Source organism: Narcine bancroftii, chromosome 1 (assembly GCF_036971445.1).
Source record: "Narcine bancroftii isolate sNarBan1 chromosome 1, sNarBan1.hap1, whole genome shotgun sequence".
NCBI lineage: Eukaryota > Metazoa > Chordata > Chondrichthyes > Torpediniformes > Narcinidae > Narcine > Narcine bancroftii.
Genome location: NC_091469.1, coordinates 291,814,705 through 291,839,921, shown reverse-complemented (window position 1 = coordinate 291,839,921; position 25,217 = coordinate 291,814,705). Strand labels below are relative to the sequence as shown.

Sequence of the window (25,217 nt, the reverse complement as noted above, 5' to 3'; positions counted from 1 at the left end):
CCCCTCATAATTTTAAATACTTCTATCAAATCTCACCTCATTTTCTGCGCTAAAGTCCTAACCTGTTTAACCTTTCCCTGTAACTCAGGTCCTGAATCCAGGCAACATCGTAGTAAATCTTCTCTAAACTCTTTCTATCTTATTGATATCTTTTCTCGAGTTCGCTGACCAAAACTGCACAATGCTCCAAATTTTGGCCTCACTAATGTCTTATACTTTACCACAACATCCCAACTCCTGTACTTAATATTTTGATTTATGAAAGCCAATATGCCAAAAGCTCTCTTTACCACCCTGTCCACCTGTGATGTCACTTTCAGGGAATTATGTATCTGTATTCTCAGGTCCCTCAGTGCCCTACCATTTACTGGTATGTCTTTTCTTGGTTTGTCCTTCCAAAATGCAACACCTCATGCTTGTTTGCATTAAATTCCATCTGCTGTTTTTTCACCCCAATTTTCCAGCTAGTCCAGATTCCTCTGCAAGTTTTGAAACCTTCTTCACTGTCCACAACGTCTCCAATCTTAGTGTCATATACAAACTTGCTGATTCAATTTACCACATTATCATCCAGCTCATTGATATAGATGATAAACAACATTGGTCCTGTCCTGGGTAAACTTGTACCTCTCACTTTGTTCGTTTTAGATTGGTCACAGTGTTCGAGCTACCGAAAGAAAATAGGCACCCACTCCGAAAGCAGTTCAGTTTATACAAATGTTTATTACAAATTCAAAAGCTGATTTCAAAATACAATATGCAAGTCCTTCCCAATTATACTTATCAACGCCTGGACTGGTCCCAACTGCCGAAGCGAAGCAATGACCACACACTTGTAGTAGGTTGTTGGGGTGCCGGTAGCAGCTTCTCCACCTACCCCAACCGGGACGTTACCTGGACTCTAGTTCTTTTTCTTGCTGAGAGACATTTCCACCCCTCAGAGAGTCTCCACTTCAGAAGTGGGACCATGGCTTATATTACCCAAAAAATGTTTACTCACAGCTTATCTCTTTGAATAAATGATTTAATTATCTTCAAGGTCTGACAGTCTGCGACCAACAAAAGGCAACTGCATCTCTGGGCCTCATGGTGTAAATTAGATTGTGTCTACTAATTCATATGCATCCTGGGCCTCATGGTGGAATTTAGATTATATCTTCTGATGCAACTGCATCCCTTCTTGCATAAGTTGGTCTAAATCCTCCATTACAGGTCCCAACACTGATGCTTGAGGACACCACAAGACACAGGTCTCCAATCTGAGAAGCAATCATCCACCACTATTCTCTGGCTTCTCCCATCCAGTCTTTGTCGAATCCAATTCACTACTTCACCATGAATACCTAACTTCTGAACCTTCCTGACTAACCTCCCATGTGGGACCTTGTCAAAGGCCTTACTAAAGACCATGTAGACAACATCCACAGATCTCCTAAGGTTGGTGTGCAGGTTGATTGAGTAATTAAGAAGATCTATGGGATGCTGAGGTTCATTAGTTAGGGGATTGAGTTCAAGAGTCATGAGGTGATGTTGCAGCTGTATAAATCTCTGGTGAAACCACACTTGAAATATTTACTCTGGTTGCATCATTACAGGAAGGATGTGGAAGCTATGGAGAGGGTGCAGAAGAGATTGACCAAGATGTTGCCTGGATTGGAAAGTAAGCCATATGAGGCAAGGTTATCAGAGCTGGGGCTTTTCTCTTTGGAGTGAAGAAGAATGAGAGACCACTTAATAGAAGGTCTAGAAGATTCTGAGAGGCATAGATAGGGTGGACAGCCAGCGTCTTTTTCCCAGAGCAGGAATAGCAAACACCAGAGGGCATCTGTACAAAGGGAAGGAAGTTTAGGGGTATCTTTTTTAAACACAGAGTGTGTGGGTGCCTGGAATGCTTTGCCAGGGATGGTGGGTGGAGGCTGGAACATTAAGAGACATTTAAGAGACTCAGGCACATGGATGGAAGAAAAATAGAGCATTACAGGGTAGGGAGGAAAGGTTGTTAAGGAGGTTTATGTAGGTTAGCACCACATCGTGGATGGAAGGGCCTGTACCATTGTGTTCTATGTTAAAGTGTGGTGATTTACACTGCCTTCCCCACCTGTGTGCTGCTGCCATGGAGAATGTTGGTACATCTGTACATTGTACTGTGGACATGACAATAAGCTCTCATTTCACCCTGTGTCGTGGCTGAAGGGCTGATTCTTAGATTCCACTGAGGAAAACGTTGTTGGTGAAGCAGAAGATGCATTGGCAAGTGTTTTCCCTGGTTTTATTGAATGTGTAACAGCAGCCAGTGCTCAGAGGGAGCAAAACAGTAAATGGCTAATGTCATACCACCCGGCTTCAGGCACTTGAGCTACCTGTGTGCAGCCCCAATCTCAACGCCCAGCACTGGATTTGAACCAGGGTCGCTGGCGCTGTAATTGGGGTAAGCTGACCATTACTCTCTAACCATGTATTCTGGGTGCTTGGGCTCCGTGTTCCCCTTGATCTGGTCTGACCGCTCCCACTGCAGCAAGGATAGGCAGTGAAGCTACCCCCTGACCCGCACACATCACCAGATGCTCGAGAGAGAGAGAGCTACACAGGTGCAAGCTCTGCTGAGCAGCAATGGGATCTTGCTTTGCAAACATCTAGCAGTGGGGCAGTGAGGAGCAGCGCTGGCCAGCGTCGGGCACCGGCAGGGCACAGACACATTCCCGCAACATGTCGTGGCTGCAATGCCACAGGGCTGTGTGGAAGTGCCAAGGTAGGAGCTGCAGAGCTGCCGGGGTGGCTGCCGGGGTGAGCAATCGCGGAAGCAAACACCTGGAGAGTGTTGGGCTCCCCTCCCGCAGACCCCCCCCCATGGGATCTCTGCTCCTGCAGCACCCATCTCGTCCCCCCCCCCCCTTGACAAGGGCACACCAGTTCCTATGGAACTCCCCCTTCACCCCCTCAATGGGAGCCCCAGTGGAAAATGCAAACGTTTCCAACTTGGCTGTGACTTTGCCCAGGTTTGTCCGTGACCCCAGAATATTCGGGCTGCTGGTGCTCACTGCAGTGCCTCTGGCTGGCCTTTCCTCAGACACTGGTGTCTGGGCCCAGGGGAATAGGCGCCTACTCGGCTGGTATGAGAGGAATGCTGTCCAGAAGAGGCTGCAGGAGATTGGTGGGGAAGGTTACAACTGAGGCCTCACTACAGATCCACCTCCATGTCCTCGATCTCCCTCAGCAGCTGCCGCAGATTATCAAGCGATGTGGAGTTGGAGATGAGCAGGCTGACATTGTCACTGTCCAGCGATGAGGCACCACCCTGATGGGCCATCTCTGTCAGCAAGACACACGCCTTGGGCACAACCTGCCAGGTCACAAGCACAACTTTTTGTCATGAACGTGTCACAAAATTTGTTGTTTTGCAGCAGAATCACAATGTTAATATTGCTATAAAATTACATTTTAAAAATAAATAATTGGTGAAAAAAGAATAGAAGTGAGGTAGTGTCTGTTGCTCATTGACCGTTCAAGAATCTAATGGCAGAGGGGAAGAAGCTGTTTTTGTACCATTAGGTGCTTGTCTTCAACTCCTGTACCTCCTTCCTGATGGTGGCAGTGTGAAGAGGGCATGAAGAGGTGAGGGTCCTCGAGGATAGGGGCTGCTTTCTTGAGACACCGCCTCTTGTCGGTGTCCTCAATGGATAGAGTCTGATGCCTGTGATGGTGCTGGCTGCGTTCACAACTCTCTCTAGTGTTTTTTTCTGTCCTGTGTTGTCAACCACAGTCAGGTCGGTCAGAGCTCAAGCCAGGACCAGAGCCCAGTTTAAGAATAAGGGGTCAGCTATTTAGAGTTGAGGAAAAACTTTTTTCACCCAGCGAGCTTTGAATCTGTGGAATGCTCTGCCTCAGAAGGCAGTGGAGGCCAATTCTCTGAAAGAAAGAGTTAGATGGAGCTCTTAAAGATAGCAGAGTCAAGGGATAAGAGAAGGCAGGAATGGGGAACTGACCGTGGATGATCATCCATGATCAGTGAATGACAGTGCTAGCTTGAAGGGCTGAATGGCCTGATCCTAATAGTCTAATGAACACAACTCTCGAATCAACCTGCTCTCCTTGCAAGAACTAAAAGCTAATGCTGGAGAAATTCAGCAGGTCAAACAGTGAGCGCTCAAGTCTGAAATGTCAGTTATGTATCTTTAAACGTTACTATTTAAAGAACACTGACCTATCAAGTTTCTCCAGCATTTTATCATTTCAACCACGTTGTCTGCAGACTCTTGTGTTTTGCTCCCTGCAAGAATTTAGCGTTTTCAATGGGATCACTTCTAAACTTGGGTGAATACAAGCCCACTCTTTCCTCATTTCAAACCCCCCCTTCCCCATCTAGATGGCAGACACCACAAGAGATGGGGAGTTCAGCCCCTACCCACAATTCGGGGCTTGAATCCATCACTGTTAGACTAGAGTTTGTATGTCCTACAGCCGTACAGGTTTCCTCCCAACAGCATAGGAATCAGAAGGTTGATTGGTCACGTCGGTGTGTTTGGACAGAATGCACTCTTGGGCTGGAAGGGCCTGTGACCTTGCTAAATTTTTTTAAAATCCAGATGCAGTCTCACCATCATTGGAGATGATGAACTTCACTCTAGTTCTCACGTTCCCTTGCAACAAATGCCCATGTACACACCTCCAGCCACTTCTGGTGAATGGTGTGTAGCTACCCCAAACTGCTCATTCTTTGAAAGCATTCCAAAGTGGAGACTTCCCACGTCCACTGTGTTCTTGCCCATCCACTTAGACCACATAGCCACAAAGCCTCTGCATCTTTCTCACTGCCACCAAACTACGTGCCGTCAGTGAATTTGGGTATATCCACTTGATCCCCTCATCCAAGTCAATGATTCCAACCCACAGCATCTGGGGCACCCAACCTGAACCCTAATCTGCCTGTTTCTCAAACTATGCCTATTACCCCATAACATGCTCTAATTTTTCCTGAATGACCTTGTGTAATGCCTTATCAAAGTTCACTGCACCACTTCAACTGCTTCATCTACTATGCTGGTTCCAACCTCAGTAAGTAATGTGGATTGGTCAAACGCAATCCTGTCAACTACTCACCCCTACTAATGTCAATGTTCAGGGTTACCCCAGTATACCCTGCTACTGGCATTAGTCGTACAGGTCAGACATTCGTTGTTTTCTCTCTCCTTCCTTCCTTAAACCATAATGTCACACTTTCAGTTTTCTGGGAACTGTTCTAGACAGTAGAATGAAGCAAACGGGCAAACACTTTGGAGAAACAAAACCATTTCAAAGCTTCCCCCCCCCCCCCACTCCCCACCTTGACCTCCACCATCACCCCAGCAGATAACATTAGCACAGATTTTTCCACTGAAGTCCTGACAGAAATTTAAAGCCAATGATCACATGGGCCTTCAGTCTATTCTGTCTCTGCTGCCTCATCCATACTAACCCACAACTGGTCTCTGCCTCCAGCCCTCACCCCCTTCTCAGGCAGTGGATGACCCCAAACCTTCTTCATGGCGGCGGCTGAGCTCAGCAGCAGACACGAGGGGTTGCAGACTTCCGGGAGAGCAGCAGATCAATGCAGGGCATGAAAAGCACCCCCACCCCCCATTGAGAAGGAGAGGAAGAGGAGACGACCCTACATGACAGTGACCACGGCGGCAGACTAGCAAGGGGCTCAGCGGCTTAGGGACCCACACAGGCTGTGGTCAACTTGTGGTCAGGGGACTCACACGGGGTGCTGGAGACTGGCTCAAGGGAACCAGATATCGGAACCGGGATTCAAGAGAATGCTGGGGGAAAGAAGGGCTCTGAAGGGTCTTGGGCGCTGAAGCTTCTTGATGGTGTTGGAAGTTTGGACCTGGAGCTCGGGTGGCTGATGGCTCAAACAGGAGTCTGTGCAGCTGCGGGAGGCTGGAGACAAATCCACAGGCACTCAGTGTCTCTGAAGGGACTCCCTTTTGCTTTTCTCTTACTGTAAGGGGCGCTAAGCAACACTAACGGCGACAATTACAGCAAGCAGAAGGAAATTTTGTGTAATATTACATATTCTGTACCATCACATGACAATAAAGGAATCTTGAATCTTGGTGAAGGTGATTTCACGGTGCTGTTGGAAAGGGAGGTCCTCAGAAGGCCTTTGACAAGGTGCCGCACATGAGGCTACTTAAGAGCCCATGTATAACAGGAAACATACTAGTGTGAGTAGAGCATTGGCTGATTGCCAGGAAGCAGAGAATCGGAATACAGAGATCACGTTCTGATTGACTGCCATTTGCTAGGGGTGTTCCACAGAGGTCAGTGTTGGGGCTGTTTCTTTTAATCCCTATTAATGATTTAGATTGTGGAATGAATGGCTTTGTGGCCACGTTTGCAGATGAATCAAAGGTAGGTGGAGAAGCAGGTTGTGTTGAGGAAACACGGAGGCTGCAGAAGAACTTGTAGTGGCCAGTTAAATCCAGTGTCGGAAATAATACGGTCGTGCACTTTGGTTGTAAAAATAAATAGGGGGACTATTTTCTAAATGGGGAGAAAATTGGAAATGCCCAGATGCAAAGGGAGCTGGGAGACCTCGTGTAGGATCGCCTGAAGATAAACTTTCAGGTTGAGTCAGTGGTGAAGAAGGCAAAAGCAATGCTGGCGTTCATTTCAAGAGAAATAGGATACAAGGGCAGGGATGTGGTGGAGGATTTATAAGGCACTAGTGAGACCTCATTTGGAGTATTGTGAGCAGTTTTGGGCTCCTCGTTTAAGAAAGGATGTGCTGACGTTGGAGAGGGCTCAGAGGAGGTTCACTGGGATGGTTCGGGAATGAAAGGGTTATGAAAGCATTTGATGGCTCTTGGCCTGTACTCATTGGGATTTAAAAGGGGGGGGGGGGTGGTTCTCATTGAAACATTTTGTATGTTGAAAGGAGGGGGTGGTTCTCATTGAAACATTTTGTATGTTGAAAGGGGGGGTGGTTCTCATTGAAACATTTTGTATGTTGAAAGGTGTGGACAAAGTAGATGTAGAAAGGTTGTTTCCCATAGTGGGAGAGTCTAGGACAAGAGGGCACAACTTTATGATTGAAGGGTGTCCGCTTAGAACAGAGATGCGGAGGAATTTCTTCTGCCAGAGGGTAAATTTGTTTCCACAGGTGGTTGTGGAGCCCAGGTCACTGGGTGTATTTAAGGTAGAGATTGATAGGTTCTTGATTAGCCAGGGCATCGAAGGTTATGGGGAGAAGGCCAGGCAGTGGGGCTGAGTGCGAAAATGAATCAGCTCATGATTAAATCACAGGGCAGACTCAATGGGCTAAATGGCCTACTTCTGCTCCTATGTCTTTTGGTTTTATTGCAATCCTATGACAATGAAGGAACAGTAAGACATTTCCCAATCAGGATGGAGTGTGACTACAGGGGAACCCGTCCTCTCCAGAGTCGGTTGTCCAGCAGAGAAATAGGTCCTTCAGCTCACACATCCATGCTAATCCTTTCCCCATCTGGACTAATCTTGCACTGGGAGTATTCTCCCTGCCTTCCTTATTTAAGTGCCTGGCCACATGTCTCCGAACACAGTGACTCTGTCTGGGACCACCACCTCCTCTGGCAGAGAGTTCTGGATATCAACCACTCCCTATGTAAAATACATCCCTCAGATCCCCTTATAAACCTGCTTTCCTGTTACCTTAACCCCATGTCCCTGTCCTTGGTGGTGGGTCTGGAGGGGTCCTGATAGCAGGTGGGAGGGTGGGAACCCGTGATCTGTGCAGTTCGATAGGCTAGGCCACGGACCCTGTACAAACCAGCGAGGCAGTGCGGGAAATCCTGGAGTCGGTGGGGATTGGATATCGAGCTGAGGTCACCGATCTGAGGCAGGAGGTCAGTCCACTTGGTCTCCGCTTCACCCAAGCCTTCCCCCCTCCCCCCACCCTCAGGTTCAGAGAGTAGCTGTGGGAACTTGCTGTGCATGGATTACGCTCTCTTGCCTACATTGATCAAGGTTATAACTCCAGTGCTCTCTGTTGGTGGAGCATGCAGGGATGAGTGGGTGGTGAAGATGCGAGAGGTCCATCCATACCTGCCAGATGTTAGTGAACGGCGGGCTCCTCCTTACCTTGACCAGGATGAGTTTCTTCCTCAGACTGCTCTCCAGGAATTGTTGTCCGAAGCACAGGTAGGTCTCACAGGGTGGTGCTCCACCTTCCCGCTCCATGAAGCTCAGCATATCTGCAACGAGAAGGAGCCAACTCACAGACCCCAGGCACAACACTCTCCCCACCCCCCACACCCCCCTCAGAGACAGATAGCAGGACATGTTCGAAACCAGCTGGACATCAGAGAACACAGCCCCCGGGTACAACCTCCCCCACAGGGCCAGGAAACCTGGCACATGGCTGGGTCCTCTCCCCCACCCATGGGTCCCCTCCTCTTCCCATGGGGATGGGAAGACCCATGGGGACCAAGGGTAGGGGGTTGTTGCCTCATAGGGTACTGGACATGAATCCAGGGACATACCAGTGGTCTGGTCTGACCTGTTCCCTCATCCCTAGTGGGTTCCATTTGTGAGGCCTCCTCTCTTCCCCCTTTGTTCAGCTTCAAGAGACCTTTCTGCCCTTCTAGTGCCTGCCTTCCGATTGGTCCCATGTCTCACATTATTTATGGCAACATTCTCTCCCTCCCGTGACGAGCATCAGAACTGATACTTTCACTCACAGCAGAAGATAATGTAGCCAAGCCTCAGGCCTTCAGGAGGTGGGAGGAGTCCAGGGCAGAAACACACACAGTCACAGGGGGAAACATGCCAACTCCACACAGACAGCACTGGAGGTGAGGGACTAACTGCCTGACCCGAGACAAGACCCAGCAGTATTGGAGGCCCCTAACCCCAGAGAAAGGTCCTTTTCCTACCTGCACTTGAGGTGGCCCTCACCTTGTATAAAGTCCTTCAGGCAGAATATTCGGGTCGGCTCATTTCGGTTCAGTTTCTGGGACTCGTGATTGATGCCATTTTCCGAGCAAGCCCAGAAGACCTGACATTTGCCCAGCCGTTGTGCTAACACATCCCCGGTCCTGTGCCACAGCAGGAGGCCGCCCTCAATGCTGTTGAGGATGCGGTCGGTGAACTTTCGCTGCTTGTGATCGGAGAGGCCATCAGTGGATGGGAAACGTACAGGTTGCAGGTCAGCAAACCTCTGGTCTTCCTCCTGGAAGTACAGGCGGCAGCCAACGTGACTGGTGACGGTGGTGTGGAGAACCTCCTTGCCTCTGTAGTAGATGGTGACGTCCAGATCGCTGGAAACTGTGGTAAGAAGATGGAAACCCATCACTCACTCCACCAACAATCTGCATTCGGCCATCAGCAAGGTCTGGGGGCAGAAGTCATAAACTGGGCAGAGATTGGTGAGCAGGATGACAGAGGAGAGGAGAAGGGGGCAGAAGGCTGTCAAAAAGCCTTGAGGCAATAGGTTCCATAGAGGCTTGGCTGCATGGATTAAAACTGTCATGCATGTAGAAAGCAGAGAGAAGTAGTGGATGGAAAGTATTCTGTCTGGAGGTCAGTGACTAGTTAATAATCAGATACTTAACAGTGTGGAGGAACAGAGGGACCTTGGAGTCCAATCCATGCATCCCTCAAGGTTGCCGCACAGGTTGATAGGATAGTTAAGAAGGCCTAAGAGATGCTGGGCTTCATTAATAGGAGATTAAGTTCAAGAGCTGAGAGGTCATGCTGCAACTTTACAAATCTCTGGTGAGACCAATGTGTTCAGTTCTGGTTACCTCATTGCAGAAAGGATGTGGAAACTGTGGAGAGGATGCAGAGGAGATTTATCAGCATGTTACCTGGACTGGAAAAACAAGTCTTATGAGGCAAGGATAGCAGAGCAGGGACTTTTCTCTTTATAGCGTAGAAGAAGAGAATTAATAAAAGTCAACAAGATTATGAGAGACATATACAGAGTGGAAAGCCAGAGCCTGTTTCCCAGGACAGGAACAGCAAACACCAGAAGACATATGTACAAAGTCAAGGGAGGGAAGTTTAGGGGAGACATCAGCGGTAAGTTTTTGTTTTACATAGTGAGTTATGGAAACCTGGAATGCCTTGCCAGGGTGGTGGTGGAGGCTGGAACTATAGGGGCATTTAAGAGACTCAAGCCCCTTTTACACAGTTCTTGAAAGCCAGGTTTTATCTGCTTTTCGAACACTGTGTGAAGGAATCGCATGGTGGATTTAGACTTACCTGGCTTCTGTCTACCTAGGTAGGTAGTCTCAGCGGTGGAATGTACTCGACACACGGAGCCAGCTTTATTCAATTCTGTGTGAACACGCAAGCCGTCTTCCTAAGACATGTTTTCGGGAAAATTGCGGCTTTGCAGTATAAAAGGGGCTTCAGACAGACACATGGATGGAAGAAAAATGGAGGGTTACGGGTAGGGAGGGTTTTTTTTAAAGTATATATTGCATGGGTTAGCATACATGAGGGAGGGTGGTCTACATCGTGGGGGGGGCATACATCTGGGGTGGTCTGCACTTGAAGGGAAGTTGGAGTCGACACTTATGGGGGAGGGTGGCCGACACCTGGGGGGGTATACACGGTGGGGGTCTACACGGGGTGGTCTACACCTGGAGGGAAGGCAAGGTCTACATTTAGGGGGCAGAGACTTAAGGTGAGGGGACAGATTTAAAAAGGGGAAAGGGCGAGTGGAACAAGCGACCAGAAGGAGTGGTAGAAGCAGTTACAGACATGTAAGGGGTAGGGTCATGGGGGGGCAGGGATGTGGGGCAGTGGGGCAGGGATCATGTGGCTGAGTCGAGGGGGGCAGGATCACGGGGCAGTCTGCACACACTTCCACAGGATGCGCACATTGGGTTTTGCATCTGCAGCCTGATATTAGAGGATAGGGAAGGTGTGTTGGGGTGGGGGGGGGGGGGGGGAGAAATTTGAGCCAATGTAGGCCAATGGGACTGGCTTAGAGCTCCAACCAGGTCAGCACAGAGGAGATAGGAGGAAAGGCCTGTTTCCTGTAGGACGATGAATGTCATGATGGTACTATGTTACACAGGATGTGCATCCAAAGGCGAGATGTTCACGTACCCAGAGCAGACAGACACCCTTCGGCGCCAAGAAGTGGTCCTGGTCCAGCGGGCTGGTCGTCAATGGGTCCTTCGTGGCCAAAGTTCACCATTACACCAGGCACAACCTCAGGCTCCCAGCGCTGATCTGGGACAAAAGGGATAAAGGTCAGGTCCCATTCCCACCCACTGCTCACCCAGCACCCAAGGTCACAGAGGAGGCCACTCTGCCCAACTCCACACTCCTGCTTCATTCCTAATCCCTTCCTCCTCACAGCCAAAGCTTCTCGAAGTTTCTGCACTGGGATAGTTGGTTTCAAGGTGACCTCCAGGGGAAGGAGCCACATTCTGGGTGGGGATCATGACCATACACCCTCATCCTTCACGACTGCAGAGGTCACACCCATAACTACTGAAAGGGCAAAGGTCATGCTCCCGTCACCACAAGGGCAAAGGTCGCACCCAATCAAGCCAACCTCCGCGGGGGGAAAGGTTGCTATCATAATTCCAGCTTCCATGAGGTTAAAGGTTGCACCTCTATAACCATAGACTCTGGGAGGGGTGGTGGCAGACCAGCTCCACAATAGGGTCAGAGGGCATATCACTGGAGAGGAACTGATGGAGTATGGGGAGGGGTGAGTAAGGGGAAATTGATGGGGATGGAAGGGGGAGACAGCGAGCTGATGTCAGAGTCTGAGAGGCACTGGAGTCCCACTAACTGCTCAGTTGTCATATTCAAGCCAAGACGGTGCTTCACCCCCTCTGGGGGGCCTACATGGGGTGGTCTACACCTGGAGGGAAGGCAAGGTCTACACTTAGGGGGCAGAGACTTAAGGTGAGGGGACAGATTTAAAAAGGGGAAAGAAGGTGTGTGGAACAAGCGACCAGAGGGAGTGGTAGAAGCAGTTACAGACATGTGAGGGGTAGGGTCATGGGGAGCAGGGTTGTGGGGCAGTGGTGCGGGGATCATGTGGCTGAGTCAAGGGAGGCAGGGTCACGGAGCAGTCTGCACACACTTCCATAGGACGCGTACATTGGGTTCTGAATCTGCAGCATGATATCGGAGGATAGGGAAGGTGTGGGGGGGGGGTGGGGGGGGTGGAATTTGAGCCCATGTAGGCCAATGGGACTGGCTTAGAGCTCCAACCAGGTCAGCACAGAGGAGATGGGAGGAAAGGCCTGTTTCCTGTAGGACGATTAATGTCTTGATCGTACTATATTACATAGGATGTGCATCCAAAGGCCAGATGTTCTACATACCCAGAGCAGACAGACACCCTTCGGCCCCAAGAAGTGGTCCTGGTCCAGCGGGCTGGACGTCGATGGGTCCTTCATGGCCAAAGTTCACCATTACACCAGGCACAACCTCAGGCTCCCAGCGCTGATCTGGGACAGAAGGGATAAAGGTCAGGTCCCATTCCCACCCACTGCTCACCCAGCACCCAAGGTCACAGAGGAGGCCACTCTGCCCAACTCCACACTCCTGCTTCATTCCTGATCCCTTCCTCCTCACAGCCAAGGATTCTCGAAGTTTCTGCACTGGGATAGTTGGTTTCAAGGTGACCTCCAGGGGAAGGAGCCACATTCTGGGTGGGGATCATGACCATACACCCTCATCCTTCACGACTGCAGAGGTCGCACCCATAACTACTGAAAGGGCAAAGGTCGTGCCCCCGTCACCACAAGGGCAAAGGTCGCACCCCAATCAAGCCAACCTCCGCGAGGGGAAAGGTTGCTATCATAATTCCAGCCTCCCTGAGGTCAAAGGTTGCAGTCGCAGCCTAGCCCCACAATAGGGTCAGAGGGCATATCACTGGAGAGGGACTGATGGAGTATGGGGAGGGGCGAGTAAGGGGAAATTGATGGGGATGGAAGGGGGAGACAGCGAGCTGGTGTCAGATTCTGAGAGGCACTGGAGTCCCACTAACTGCTCAGTTGTCATGTTCAAGCCAAGTCTGTGCTTCACCCCCTCTAAGGACCCCCACCCTCCCCTGCAACTCTACACTAAAATTACTCCAGACCTGCCTGCCTATACCCTGCACCCCCAAATCCTTGAGGAAGGGCTCAGGCCCAAAACATCTGTAATATATCTTTACCTCCTACGGATGCTGTGAGACCGACCGAGTCACTCCAGCATTTTTATCCCCGTTCATGTGCACCCCTGCGGCCTGCAACACCCCAACCACACAGTGAACTCACCAACCATAACCCCACCCCCACACTCCTCCTACACAACCCCACACTCCTCTCACACTACCCCATCCTGAACTCACCACCAGGCACAGCCTGTGTGAGGATTGTCCTGGAACTTTCCAGCGGAGGGGCTCCCAGGGGGATATGACCGATGACGGGTGCGTCTGTGGGCTGGGAGTAGAAGCTCTGTGGGACAACAACATCATCCAGGTGGCCTGCAAAGGAGAGAGAAGCATTAAACTGGCCCAAATGTGAGGAGAGGAGAGAAGGGTTAAACCTGCCAGTACATTGGGGGGAGGGGGGGGAGGGTTAAACTTGCCCGTACATTGGAGGAGCAAAGGGTTAAACCAGCCCGTATGTTGGGGGGGAGAGAAGGGTTAAACCTGCCCATCCATCCCCTCCACCCATGACATGAACCCCACCCTGTCCCAGGTTTAATGCTGGAACCCCCAGGCACGGGAATCAGAGTCTTGGAGCATTGCTAGCAACGGGCTGACCCGCTCCCCATGGGGACCTCCCATCACCTTAGGGAGGGACAGCCCCCTGCTCCTCAGCTCTGTTGGCGGGCGGAGCTGCACCCACCCACAGAGGCAATAGCTGGTGTTGGTCGGGTTTTGGAGACTGGCCTTCCAGACTCCACCATCCTGTGCCAGCGACCCCGGGGGGGGGGGGATGATGGGATGGAGCAGAGGTTCTGTACAGGAAGCCCGCCCAAGGACCACCAGGCTGACCCCAGCACCCATCGTAAAAACATGATGCTGGAGAAACTCAGCAGGTAAAACAACGTACTTTATATAGTACAGGTACCGTACATCAAAATGTGAGCAAAATGTAGGCAGGCTTCTGAACAAAAGGGTAATGGGGGTTGAGGGGCAGGGTAGAAGCAGAGTCCCAAAGCCATGAGGTAGTAGGTGGGGAAGTGAGGGAGGGTAAACATAGGATACCCAGATTTGTTCGTCGTGTGTCTGAGGAAGGGACTACAGATAGCTGGAGCACTTTTACCTCCAGTGGCACATTGTACACGTGTACATAACGACAACCACCCAACCCCACCCCCATTGGTAGAACACACTGACCTGCTGGAGCATCCGACAGGCTCATCAATCTGAAGTCGGGCATCACTTCCTCTACACGATCCTGGTGAATACAGCAGAGACATCAGCGCAGGATCATCCCCCACACCCTTGCACTGGGCAGGAACTCATCCCACCCCACCTGGGAGAGAAGGGGAGCAGCACTCACTCTCTGAGGCTGGGCCGGGGGACCGGAGGGCAAATGGAGGACAGGGGGCAGGGATGGAGGAAGGCGGCGTGGATGGAGGATGGAGGCCCGGATGGAGGAAGATGGAGGGGAGGGGAGTGTTCTGGTAGAAAGGGGACTGCTAAAGGGGAGGAGGATGGGGAGAGTGTGGGCTCTGTCAGAAGGGAGAGGTAGGGGGACATTTCTTGGTGAAAGGGAGTCGGGGGTTCATCTGCAGGTGGGGGAGGGGAGTCGGGGTGTACATGCTGGGGGTAGGGGGGTGCCTACCTGGGAGTCAGGGTCCATGAGCAGTGTGAAGTCTGGCTGGGAGTGCTTGGTCTCCGGGCTGACAAACAAGATCGATTCCAATTCCTCGTCCACTTCCACCACTCCACACTGCACATCTGAAGCTGCAGCACCACTTGCTTTGCATGGCAAGCCATTCAGCCCATCGGCCCCTGCTGTCTCTTCCAAAGGCAGACAATTCAGTCCATTGATCCCTGCTGGCTCTTCTATGACCCTCCTATGTGTTGCCCTCACTGTGTTATCTTGCCCTCACCGTTTCTCCAGCTGCCCCTCCCCTCCCCTTCCACCTCCTCCAACTCCTGTCCCTCCCCATCCCATCCTCTCCCTTCCCCCCGCCCCCTTGGAGGCACAGGGTGATCTTAGCTGGGACAATATTGGAGGGATTTGACATTCCAGAATGTTACGATGAAGATCCATGACCAAGGAGGATGTCACTGTGGGGGTGGGGGAAGAAGACACAGGAATGGTTATGGTGGGGTTGATGGGAGGACCCATGGATTAGGGTAGGGATGGATGACAGCCTTGGTGGAGCAGTCATAGATAGGGGAAGGACATGGAGAGGTACCTGCAGCCACACTGGGCTTGAGGTCAATGATGCAGTAGACTTTGTGTGGATCCAAGGAAACCTTGGAGTTGTCGGCCAACTTCTTAAACGACTCATTGCTGTTGAGGGCACATCGGAAGTTGGTTTTCCACTTTGGAGGATCACTGGCATCCTGGCTGGTGAACTTGCCGCTCACGATGGCCCAGTCCTGCAGTGAGGGGAACACGCAGCTCCCGGAAAACTTTCCCCAAATCAGCCCTCCCTCAGTACCGCCCCATCTATCCTTTGGTGATCCCCACCCACTCCCCTCCCTCTGGTCCCCCACCCCCTCCCTGGCAACCTCCTCCCCCCTCGGCACTCCACCTCCCTTCCTTCCAGCCCCCACCCTCAGTCCCTCACCCCTTCTCTTGGCCACTTCCCCAGTGATTTCCCCCTCCCTCGGCACCCCCCTCCCCACCTGGGTGTGCGCACCTGGCACTCAGTGCCAGAAGAGCAAGATGCAATCAGACACGCACATGCGTCCACTCATTCACACACACACAATCACATATCGAATCGCACACTGACAGATGCAAACATACATACTCATGCACAGGCACATACATATACGCACACAGATACATTCACACACAGACACACATAGACAGACACACAAACACAGACCACACAGATTTCAGATTTATTGTCAGAGTACATAGATGACATCACATACAATCCTGAGATTCTTTTTCCTGTGGACCAGACAGAATTACGACTTATTGATAGTACAAAAAAAACTGTACCCAGAGTAAACAAACAAAGAACTGTAAATAGATAATGAATGTAAACAAACTGACTGTGCAATACAGAGAGAACAAAAAGAAAATCAATAAAGGGCACAAGTAAGAGTCCTTAAATGAATCCCTGATTGAGTTTGTTGTTGGGGAATCTGATGGTGGAGGGGTAGCAGCTGTTCCTGAACCTGTTGGTACGAGTCTTGTGGCACCTACACCTCTTTCCTGATGGCAGCAGCGAGAACAGACCGTGTGCTAGGTGGGTGGATCCTTGAATGATTACTGCTGCTCTCCGACGGCAGCGTTCCCCATAGTTATTCTCGATACTGGGGGACAGTTTTGCCTGTGATGTCCTGGGCTATGTCCACTACCTTTTGGAGGGCTTCTCAGGAGTATTGGTGTTCCCAGACCAACCATGATGCAACTGGTCAGCACACCACACCTCTGTAGAAATTTGCCGGGGTTTCTGTTGTCATACCAAACTTCCGCAAATTCCTGAGAAAGTAGAGGCGCTGACGTTCTTTCTTCACGATACCATTAGTGTGTTGGGTCCAGCAAAGATCCTCCAAAAAAGTGACTCCCAAGAACCTAAATTTGTTCACTCTCTCCACCTCTGATCCCCCAATGATCACTGGATTGTAAACCTCTGGCTTTCCTTTCCTGAAGTCAACAATCAGCTCCTTAGTTTTGGTGACATTGAGTGCAAGACTGTTGTTGGTGCACATTCAGCCAAGTCTTCAACCTCCCTCCTGTATGTTGACTCATCCCCTCCCTTTATATAACCCACTACCGTGGTATCGTCAGCAAATTTGTAGATGGTGTTATTGTCATACCAACCTACATGGTGGCAGGTGTAAAGAGAGTAGAGCAGTGGGCTAGGAACACAGCCCTGTGGTGCTCCACACACACAGACCCACACATGTACACATCCACACACCGGCATGTACACAGGCATGCGTGCACACACACTGTAGTTAAGAAGCATTTCAACACATTGGAAAGGCAAGGCAGAGAATGTCTGAGTCAGATTGCAGGTGACGGGGATCAGTTTGGTGACATCAAGGTCAGCATGGACATGTTGGGTTGATTCGGATTCTGCAGGCTGGGTGTGACCTGGAGTGTGAATGGTGTACTGGAGACAGTCACGTGATGGAGTAGTGGCTGGTAGGAGAATACCAGCCCTCTCCAGAAAAGAAGGAAAAAAGAAAAGAAAAAGCCACAGACACACAAACCACAACAAATAAAAAATAAATGGCATCAAAGAAAGAAAACCCAAAAACAACGGGAAGGAAAGACGCCAGAAGAGGAAGGTGAAGGCCTTACCTGTACGAAGAAGCAGGGACCCGCCATGGAAAGAGGAGCCCACTCTCTGAGGTCAGTGGAAACCCCGCAGGGTCACGACTCATCTAACGCAGGACTACAAAGATGGCTCATGGAGCCAAACAGGTGCGCAACCGCGCATGCGCGATGCGCACGACAAAGACAACACCGACAGGAGGGGGGACCAGCTGTGGAGTGGAACAGCTGAGAAAGACCCGACAGCAGGGCTCCCAGTGGGAAGATATAGAAGATAATGGGAACGGGAGGGAGGAGAATGAAAAAAGGAAATCAGAGACACAGCAGATGACCAGCCCAGAGGAAGAGGACCAACATCAAGACACCATTAATTAAAAAAAATACCCAGCAAACTGAGATAAACAGCCCAACAAGAAAGTCAGAAGAGACACAGATACAAGGAAGAGAGGTAGAGGACACAGGTCCTGGAGCGGACACAAGGGAAGAGGAGGGAGAACATCAAGCTCTGTACAGAGAAATGGAAGATGAAGGGAATGGACAGTACATGGATTTTAAAAATTTTCAAGAATATATGGAAGCATTAAAAGAATGGCTGACACGACAATTTAGTGAAATAAAAAGAAGAATAAAAGGTACAGAAGATAAAATGAATAGATTAGAGATGGTCATGACAGAAATAGGGAAAAGAGTAGACAAGGTGGAAGAACGAGAAACAGTCGTAGAAATGGAAGTGGACGACTTAAAAAGGAAATTGGAAGAATCTGATAAAAAAGTTAAAGAAACACAGGAGTTGTTAGCTCAGAAGATGGATATAATGGAAAACTATAATAGGAGAAACAATATAAAGATAGTGGGCCTTAAGGAAGATGAAGAAAGCAAAGATATGAAAGAATTTATAAAAGAATGGATCCCCAGGGTCCTAGGAATGCCAGAAATACAGGAAGGAATGGAAATAGAAAGGGTACACAGAACATTAGCCCCTAAACCACAACCACAACAAAAACCAAGATCCATTCTAGTAAAATTCCTGAGATATACGACAAGAGAAAATATATTGGAGAAGGCAATGAAAAAAATGAGAGAAGACATAAAGCCACTGGAATACAAAGGTCAAAAAAATTTTTTCTACCCAGACATGTTTTGAGCTCCTGAAGAAGAGGAAGGAGTTTAACGCAGCAAAATTGATCCTATGGAAGAAAGGCTATAAATTTATGTTAAGATATCCAGCAGTGCTTAAAATAGTTGTCCCGGGGCAGCAAAGCAGACTGTTCTCGGATCCTGAGAAAGCACGAGAATTTGCAGAACGCCTGCAAAACAGACAGAGAGATGAAGAGATGTAACAAGAACAAGAATGACGACAAACTTCATATAAAGAAGAAAAATAAAGATGGGTCACGTCTCCAGAATGGAGGACCATCGCCTTCCCAAGATCGTGTTATATGGCGAGCTCTCTCCACTGGCCACCGTGACAGAGGTGCACCAAAGAAAAGGTACAAGGACTGCCTAAAGAAATCTCTTGGTGCCTGCCACATTGACCACCGCCAGTGGGCTGATAACGCCTCAAACCGTGCATCTTGGTGCCTCACAGTTTGGCGGGCAGCAACCTCCTTTGAAGAAGACCGCAGAGCCCACCTCACTGACAAAAGGCAAAGGAGGAAAAACCCAACACCCAACCCCAACCAACCAATTTTCCCCTGCAGCCGCTGCAACCGTGTCTGCCTGTCCCGCATCGGACTTGTCAGCCACAAACGAGCCTGCAGCTGACGTGGACTTTTTACCCCCTCCATAAATCTTTGTCCGCGAAACCAAGCCAAAGAAAGAAAAAAATGTATAAGAGGGTGAATGGTGTACTGTAAATGGAGACAAGTATTGGGAGCAGGTGTCACGCTAGAACAGTCGTCAAAACTCTACAGGAATGGCAGAAACCTGGAACTGCCAGAAACCTAAATAAAACCACAAGACACAGGAACTAGAGACCATTCAGCCCTTCAAACCTGCTGCTCCTTCATTACAGGCAGGGCTGATATTCTAGCTCATTTCCCTTCACTGTCCCCACGTCCCACCGTTTCAATGCCCATTATCTACTCTCTGTGTTTTGAGTGACAGCCCTGAGTGGGCAACATCCAGGGAGCATCACACCCTCAGTGAAGACGAAATGACCGAACTCGACATTCAGGCCCATTAAGCTTTCCCAACCGGGGAAGTGGCGAAGGAACAACAGATGGAATTGAACCCAGATAGGTGGAGGGTATACCATTTGGGTACAATAAACCAAGGAAATGGCAGAACCTGGAGACATTGGGCTACAGACACATGGTTCCCAGAAAGTGGTGACGGGTCAACAAAGCCCAAGAAGGTGTTTAGAATGTCAGGAGAGAGAAGTTTATGTTATAAATGTATGACACATGACGTTGTGAGAGATGGGAAAACTGATCTAAAATTATGAACATGAAGGAAACTAAAATTCATACATCAGTTAATGGCTGTAACCAGTATAAACAGGATGAGCTTGGGGATTAGGATGCAGGAAAGCAGAGTCAGCACGATTAACATAAGAATCTTCTACTCTTTGTGACAAGAGCCACCATAAGACTAAGATAAGGAGTGGTAAGGAACAATAGAATGTAGGAAGTTGAGGTAGTCTGGATCAGATAAGGGTCTCCTAGCCCTGGACAGAAGTACCAAGTCCTACATATCTAATTAGCTAACCTTACACAGATTTATACATATTAAATTAGCCAACCCTAGACAGGATGAGCCAACTCTGCATACCAAGAGACTGTAGCCCTGAGAATCAGGAAGGTGTGAATAAGGACAATAACATGAAGGGACACCGACAGGATACCCCCTGGTCCTCCAAGTATACTGAAACTGCACGTAGGCAGGAAGGATTCCCTAATGCCAAACCTCTCCAGCAGGAGGCAGAAGAATGTAAGGGGAAGGGTATTCCTATACTGAAATCAACTGTATAAAAGTTGGGTGAGCCCCAGTGTATGTGTGTATTCTCAGGGTAAGGGGAAGCACCCAACTTTGCATTGTTGCTGTAATAAATGTTCTTTGTTCTCAATTTTTGTCTTGAGCAATTTCTTTAAAGGTTTCTTCTTCTTTGGCTTGGCTTCGCGGACGAAGATTTATGGAGGGGGTAAAAGTCCACGTCAGCTGCAGGCTCGTTTGTGGCTGACAAGTCCGATGCGGGTCAGGCAGACACGGTTGCAGCGGTTGCAGGGGAAAATTGGTTGGTTGGCTTCTATTTCTAATAACATGATCACAGAGTACTGTGGGCTGTTCTGAACACCCAGATGTTGGAATTATGTCACTGAGTTGGAAAGGGTGCTGAAAAGATTCCCAAGGGTGTGACCAGGATGTGAAAGCTTAAGTTCAAAGGAGAGACCAGATATTCCTCCTTGGAGCACAGAAGGCTAAAGAGCGAACCTTATAGAAGTCAAATCATGTGGTCACAGTGTTTAATCCCCAGGGTAGAGGAGACCAACCCTAAGTGATACAGGACTAAGTTGAGTGGGAAAAGATTTAAAAGGGATGCAAAGTACAGAGGGCGGTGGGAGTGTGGAACGAGCTACTGACAAAGTGGTAGAGGCAGGGACAATTACAATGTTTGAAAGACTAGAGTGGTGACAAATGGCAAAATATCATCGCCATTTTTATTAAAGAGATCTACTAGGCAAGGATGTCCTTTGTCCCTGCCTGGTATTGAACCTTTAGTGCAATTAATAACAGAAGATAGTAGTATCCAGGGAATTAAAGTTAATTCTGAGCAATTTAAAATCAATTTGTTTGCTGATGATGTTTTGATTTATTTAATAGAACCACAACATTCTTTATAATCATTATATGAGAGATTGAAACAATATGGACAAATATCAGGTTATAAGATAAATTGGGTCAAAAGTGAAATTATGCTGTTAGTTATTGGTGACTATACTCAATGCAAGAAAATTTCTCAATTTAAATGGTCAGAACAAAATAAATATTTTGGAATTAAATTGGATAATGATTTAGATCTTTTGTATAAATTAAATTATTTGCATTTATTTTACAAAATAAAAGAGGATTTAAATAGATGGAAAGACTTACCTATAATGTTAATAGGTAGGGTTAATTATATCGAAATAAATGTTTTTCCAAGAATTCAAAACCTCTCTCAATCTATTCCTTGTAAAGTTCCTCAAAAAATTTTTTTTTTAAGATTTGAATTTAAAATTAGAAAGTTTTTGTGGAAAGATAAAATGGTTAGGGTTTCTTTACTAAAATTAACCTGGAAATATGAATTGGGAGGTCTACAACTTCCAAATTTTCAAAATTATTATAAAGCGGCACAATTGAGGTTTATTAATATAATGTTTGATTTGGAAAGTTCGTTCGTATGGGCTAATATTTAATTATTTACTATTGGTGAGAAGAACATGTCACAATTTATTGATAAATGGAATAAGAAGTTGCTAATTGTTAATACTCTTAACAATCAGTTTTTGAAAATATGGGATCAGAAAGGAATTAAAACAGTTGGAGACTGTTATGAAGCTGGATATTTTATTTATTTTCAAAGAATGAAAGAAAATATGAAATTCAAAGCAATACATTTTTTTGTTATTAGCACGTTAAGGTTTTATTGGTGGAGAATTTTGGATCTTCTTCAAGACCGCCAAGACAAATTAAATTTGAAATTTTACTTACGGAAGATGGTGCAAAAAAATTATTTTTGAAATGTATAAACTATTACAAAGATGCCTAATTAGATATTCATAAATCAAGATTAAAGTGGGTAAATTATTTGGGAATATTAATTGATCAAGACGATTAGAGATCTATATGTAAGGACAGCATGACTAAGATTACTAATGTTCAATATAATTTTATACATCAATTGTATTTAACCCCTCAGAAATTAAATAAATATAATTCAATTTCTTAAGATTTATGTTTTAGATGTACTAAAGAAGTAGGTTCTTTTTTACATTCGACTTGGTTATGTGGTAAAGTTAAATCTTTTTGGATAACACTAAAGGATGTTTTAAAGATCCAATTACCAACGGATCCAGTATTATTTTTATTAGGGAATGTTAAAGACTTTGAGGTTGACTAAGTATCAAATTGAATTTTTAAGGTTGACAATGATTGCAGGCCCTTCCAGCCACGAGTACATGCCCCACAAATAACCTCCTCTGTAGGCAGAGGAAACTGGAGCTCCCGGGGAAAACTCACGCAGACACGGGGAGAGCATACAAACTCGAAGCCGAGTCGCTGGTGCCGAAACAACGTTTCACTAATACACCTCTACACTAACCAAATGACATGGGTTAAGGTTGAGATGGGAAAGGTTTAGGGGGAACATCAGTGGGGAACTTCTTCACACACAGAGAGTGGTGGGAGTGTGGAATGAGCTGCCAGCTGAAGTGGTGAATGCGGACTCAATTGTAACATTTAAGAAGAGTGTGGAGGGCTATGGACTGGGTGCAGGTCAGTGGGGCTAAGCAAGAAAAAAAATGATTTGGCACAGAATAGAAGGGCCAAAGGGGCCTGTTTCTGTGCTGTTGTGTTCTATAGTTCTATCCTTCCTAGGATCTCCTGCCTTAACCTACGGGTTCCACAGGGATGGGTGCTGAACTCCATCTGACCAGTGCCCATCTCAAGGATTAGCTGAGGAACCCACATAACTCCACGTTTGCTGATGGTACAAAATGAGTGGGGGACAAGGGTACAGACAAGTTGAGTGAGCACGCAAGAAGCGGCAGATAAATTGTGGAGAGTTGTGAAATTACTGGCTTTGGCAGACACAGGAGAACAGCAGTGTTGTTCTATCCCTCCACCATCAGACTCCTCAACAAACTCATTCAGGCCTCTTATTTTTGCACTTTATTGATTTTTTTTCCTCTATATTGCACAGTTTGTTTAAATTATTTGTTGACATGTGTACAGAGTCTGGCAATTCTGCCTCGCCCACACACAGGTAAAATAATCTCAGGGTTGTATGTGATGTCATGTATGTCCTCTGACAATATCTGAATCAATTAATGTGAATTGGTGAGAGCTGGGTGTGTTTGATGCAGCAAGTGATCAGGATGGTACTCAGTACAGTGGGCCACCGTGGAATGATGTGAGCAAGTCTGTTGGCAGCCCTAGTAAGGCCACAGCTGGAGCAGCAAGCATCATTTGTGTCTCCTTCCCGAGGACGTGTAGGGCCTAAACTGGCTCCGTGGAGATGCACTGGATGGGTTCCAGAGATGGGGGGGGCGGGAGGGGGATGGAGTGCACTGGGACCATGTTTGCTGGAACAGGGAGAGGAGGACCCATGGGCAGCAGCATGGTGCAGGGAAGGTTCTCCCGCTGAGTGGCCCAGAGCTAGGGAAGGACCCCTGGCCCCCAGACTAGCTGGGCTCCTACCACAAGACAGAGGGGCATCTCTCCAACCCTGGCTGCTGACCTGGGAGCTCAGAGTCCCAGCTCACTCCCAACGTGGACCCGAGTCTGGGACAGAGAAAGTCCAGGGGATGGTGACAGTGCAAAGTTCGACCCTCTCCCGCAGACCCCTCCCTCCCACCGGTGTCCCCGCCTCCTGACGACTTCTCCCCACCCCCGGACGACTCCAACCCAGATGTCTCCTCCCCCTTCCCCAGGTGACTCCACCTCTGGACGACCCCTCCCACCTTGAAGATGCGATAGTCATCCTCGGACAGATCGTGGCGTGAAGCGTGTTTCCATGGGATGCGGAACGTGTTCCTCTGCTCATTGATCCAGCAGAGGCCCTGATACCGGCCACTCTCTATCTGTTCGATCAGCCAGGGTCGCAGCTGCGGCTTGGAGTGGCTCATCCTGCCGGGACCACCACAGTGGGAGGGGGGTTGGAGGAGGAGGAGGAGGAGAGAGAGAGAGAGAGAGAGGCGGGGTCAGGCGAGGGGAAGGAAGAGGGGCGAACGGAGAAGGAGGGGGGGGGGGGGGAATGGGGACGAGCTTGTCCCAGCAATAGGAGGAAAGCCCACGGCACAGACGCCCTTTCCCTCCCCCTTCCCCACCAAAGCGGTCCCCGGGCGGGGAGTTCTCGCCTCCCGACACGGCCCAGCGAGCCCGTTCTCCCCCCCCCCCCTCCCCTCCCCTCCCGTTCCGATCTTCTCTCCACCCCCATTCCCCGAGAACTCACCCGGACGTTCAAACGGCTGCTGGGTTCTGTCCCCCTCCCCCCCACGTCGGGCGCGCAGAGCGGGCACCAAAGTGACGGGCCGAACAATCTTCCCTTTTAGTTCGATCAACTCCAAACCGTCGTCCAATCAGACACAGCCCCATATCCCCGTTCTCCAATCAGAACCAGCAAAACATAAGACAGTACAATAACAAGCACCGGAGCCCAGCATTACTGTCATGGAATAAAGGCAGTGCAATATTACATTGGTGCAGAAATTGCCGGAAGCGCCTCTTACAGTCAGAGAAGCAAAGAGAGTTCCCTTCAGAGTCACCAAGTGTCCTTAGATTCACCTCCAGCGCTCCCCTCTGCAGCCACACAGGCTCCTGTTCAAAGCATTGGCAACCCAGATCCGAACCTCTGACACAACCCTTCAGCACCCTCTCGCATACCTGGTACCCTCAAGACAGTCTCCAACCTGATGTGAATCCCTTGACCACATTCTCCAAGCACCCCACAGCCTCCTCTAGTTCTGCATGCGTTCTTGTTTAACAGTCCCTTCAGTGTCTGTGTTACCCCCCACCACCACCCTCCAGTGTTTCCAGCAGTGCCCACCCACCTGCCCTCAATTAGTTTGGAGACAGTCCCAAGGATAAATATTGTGCAGGAATGGG

The 25,217-nt window shown here is 48.8% G+C and overlaps 1 protein-coding gene across 2 annotated transcripts; it reads right to left on the bottom strand.

Moving 5' to 3' along the window:
* Positions 1-2,904: 2,904 nt before the first annotated feature.
* irf7 (interferon regulatory factor 7) lies at positions 2,905-24,723 on the bottom strand. Of its 2 annotated transcripts, none has more exons than XM_069904194.1 (11): positions 24,565-24,723; positions 24,074-24,239; positions 15,364-15,550; positions 14,781-14,959; positions 14,330-14,390; positions 13,334-13,468; positions 12,321-12,446; positions 11,083-11,208; positions 8,920-9,288; positions 8,104-8,216; positions 2,905-3,340 (listed from the first exon to the last, which is right to left on the bottom strand). In XM_069904194.1, the coding sequence occupies exons 2-11, from the start codon at positions 24,236-24,238 to the stop codon at positions 3,179-3,181; spliced, it is 1,623 nt and encodes a 540-aa protein (XP_069760295.1). In that variant the 5' UTR covers position 24,239; positions 24,565-24,723; the 3' UTR covers positions 2,905-3,178. The 2 variants fall into 2 exon arrangements, with proteins under 2 accessions (XP_069760295.1, XP_069760302.1); XM_069904201.1 differs by having other exon boundaries at positions 14,781-14,953.
* Positions 24,724-25,217: the final 494 nt, after the last annotated feature.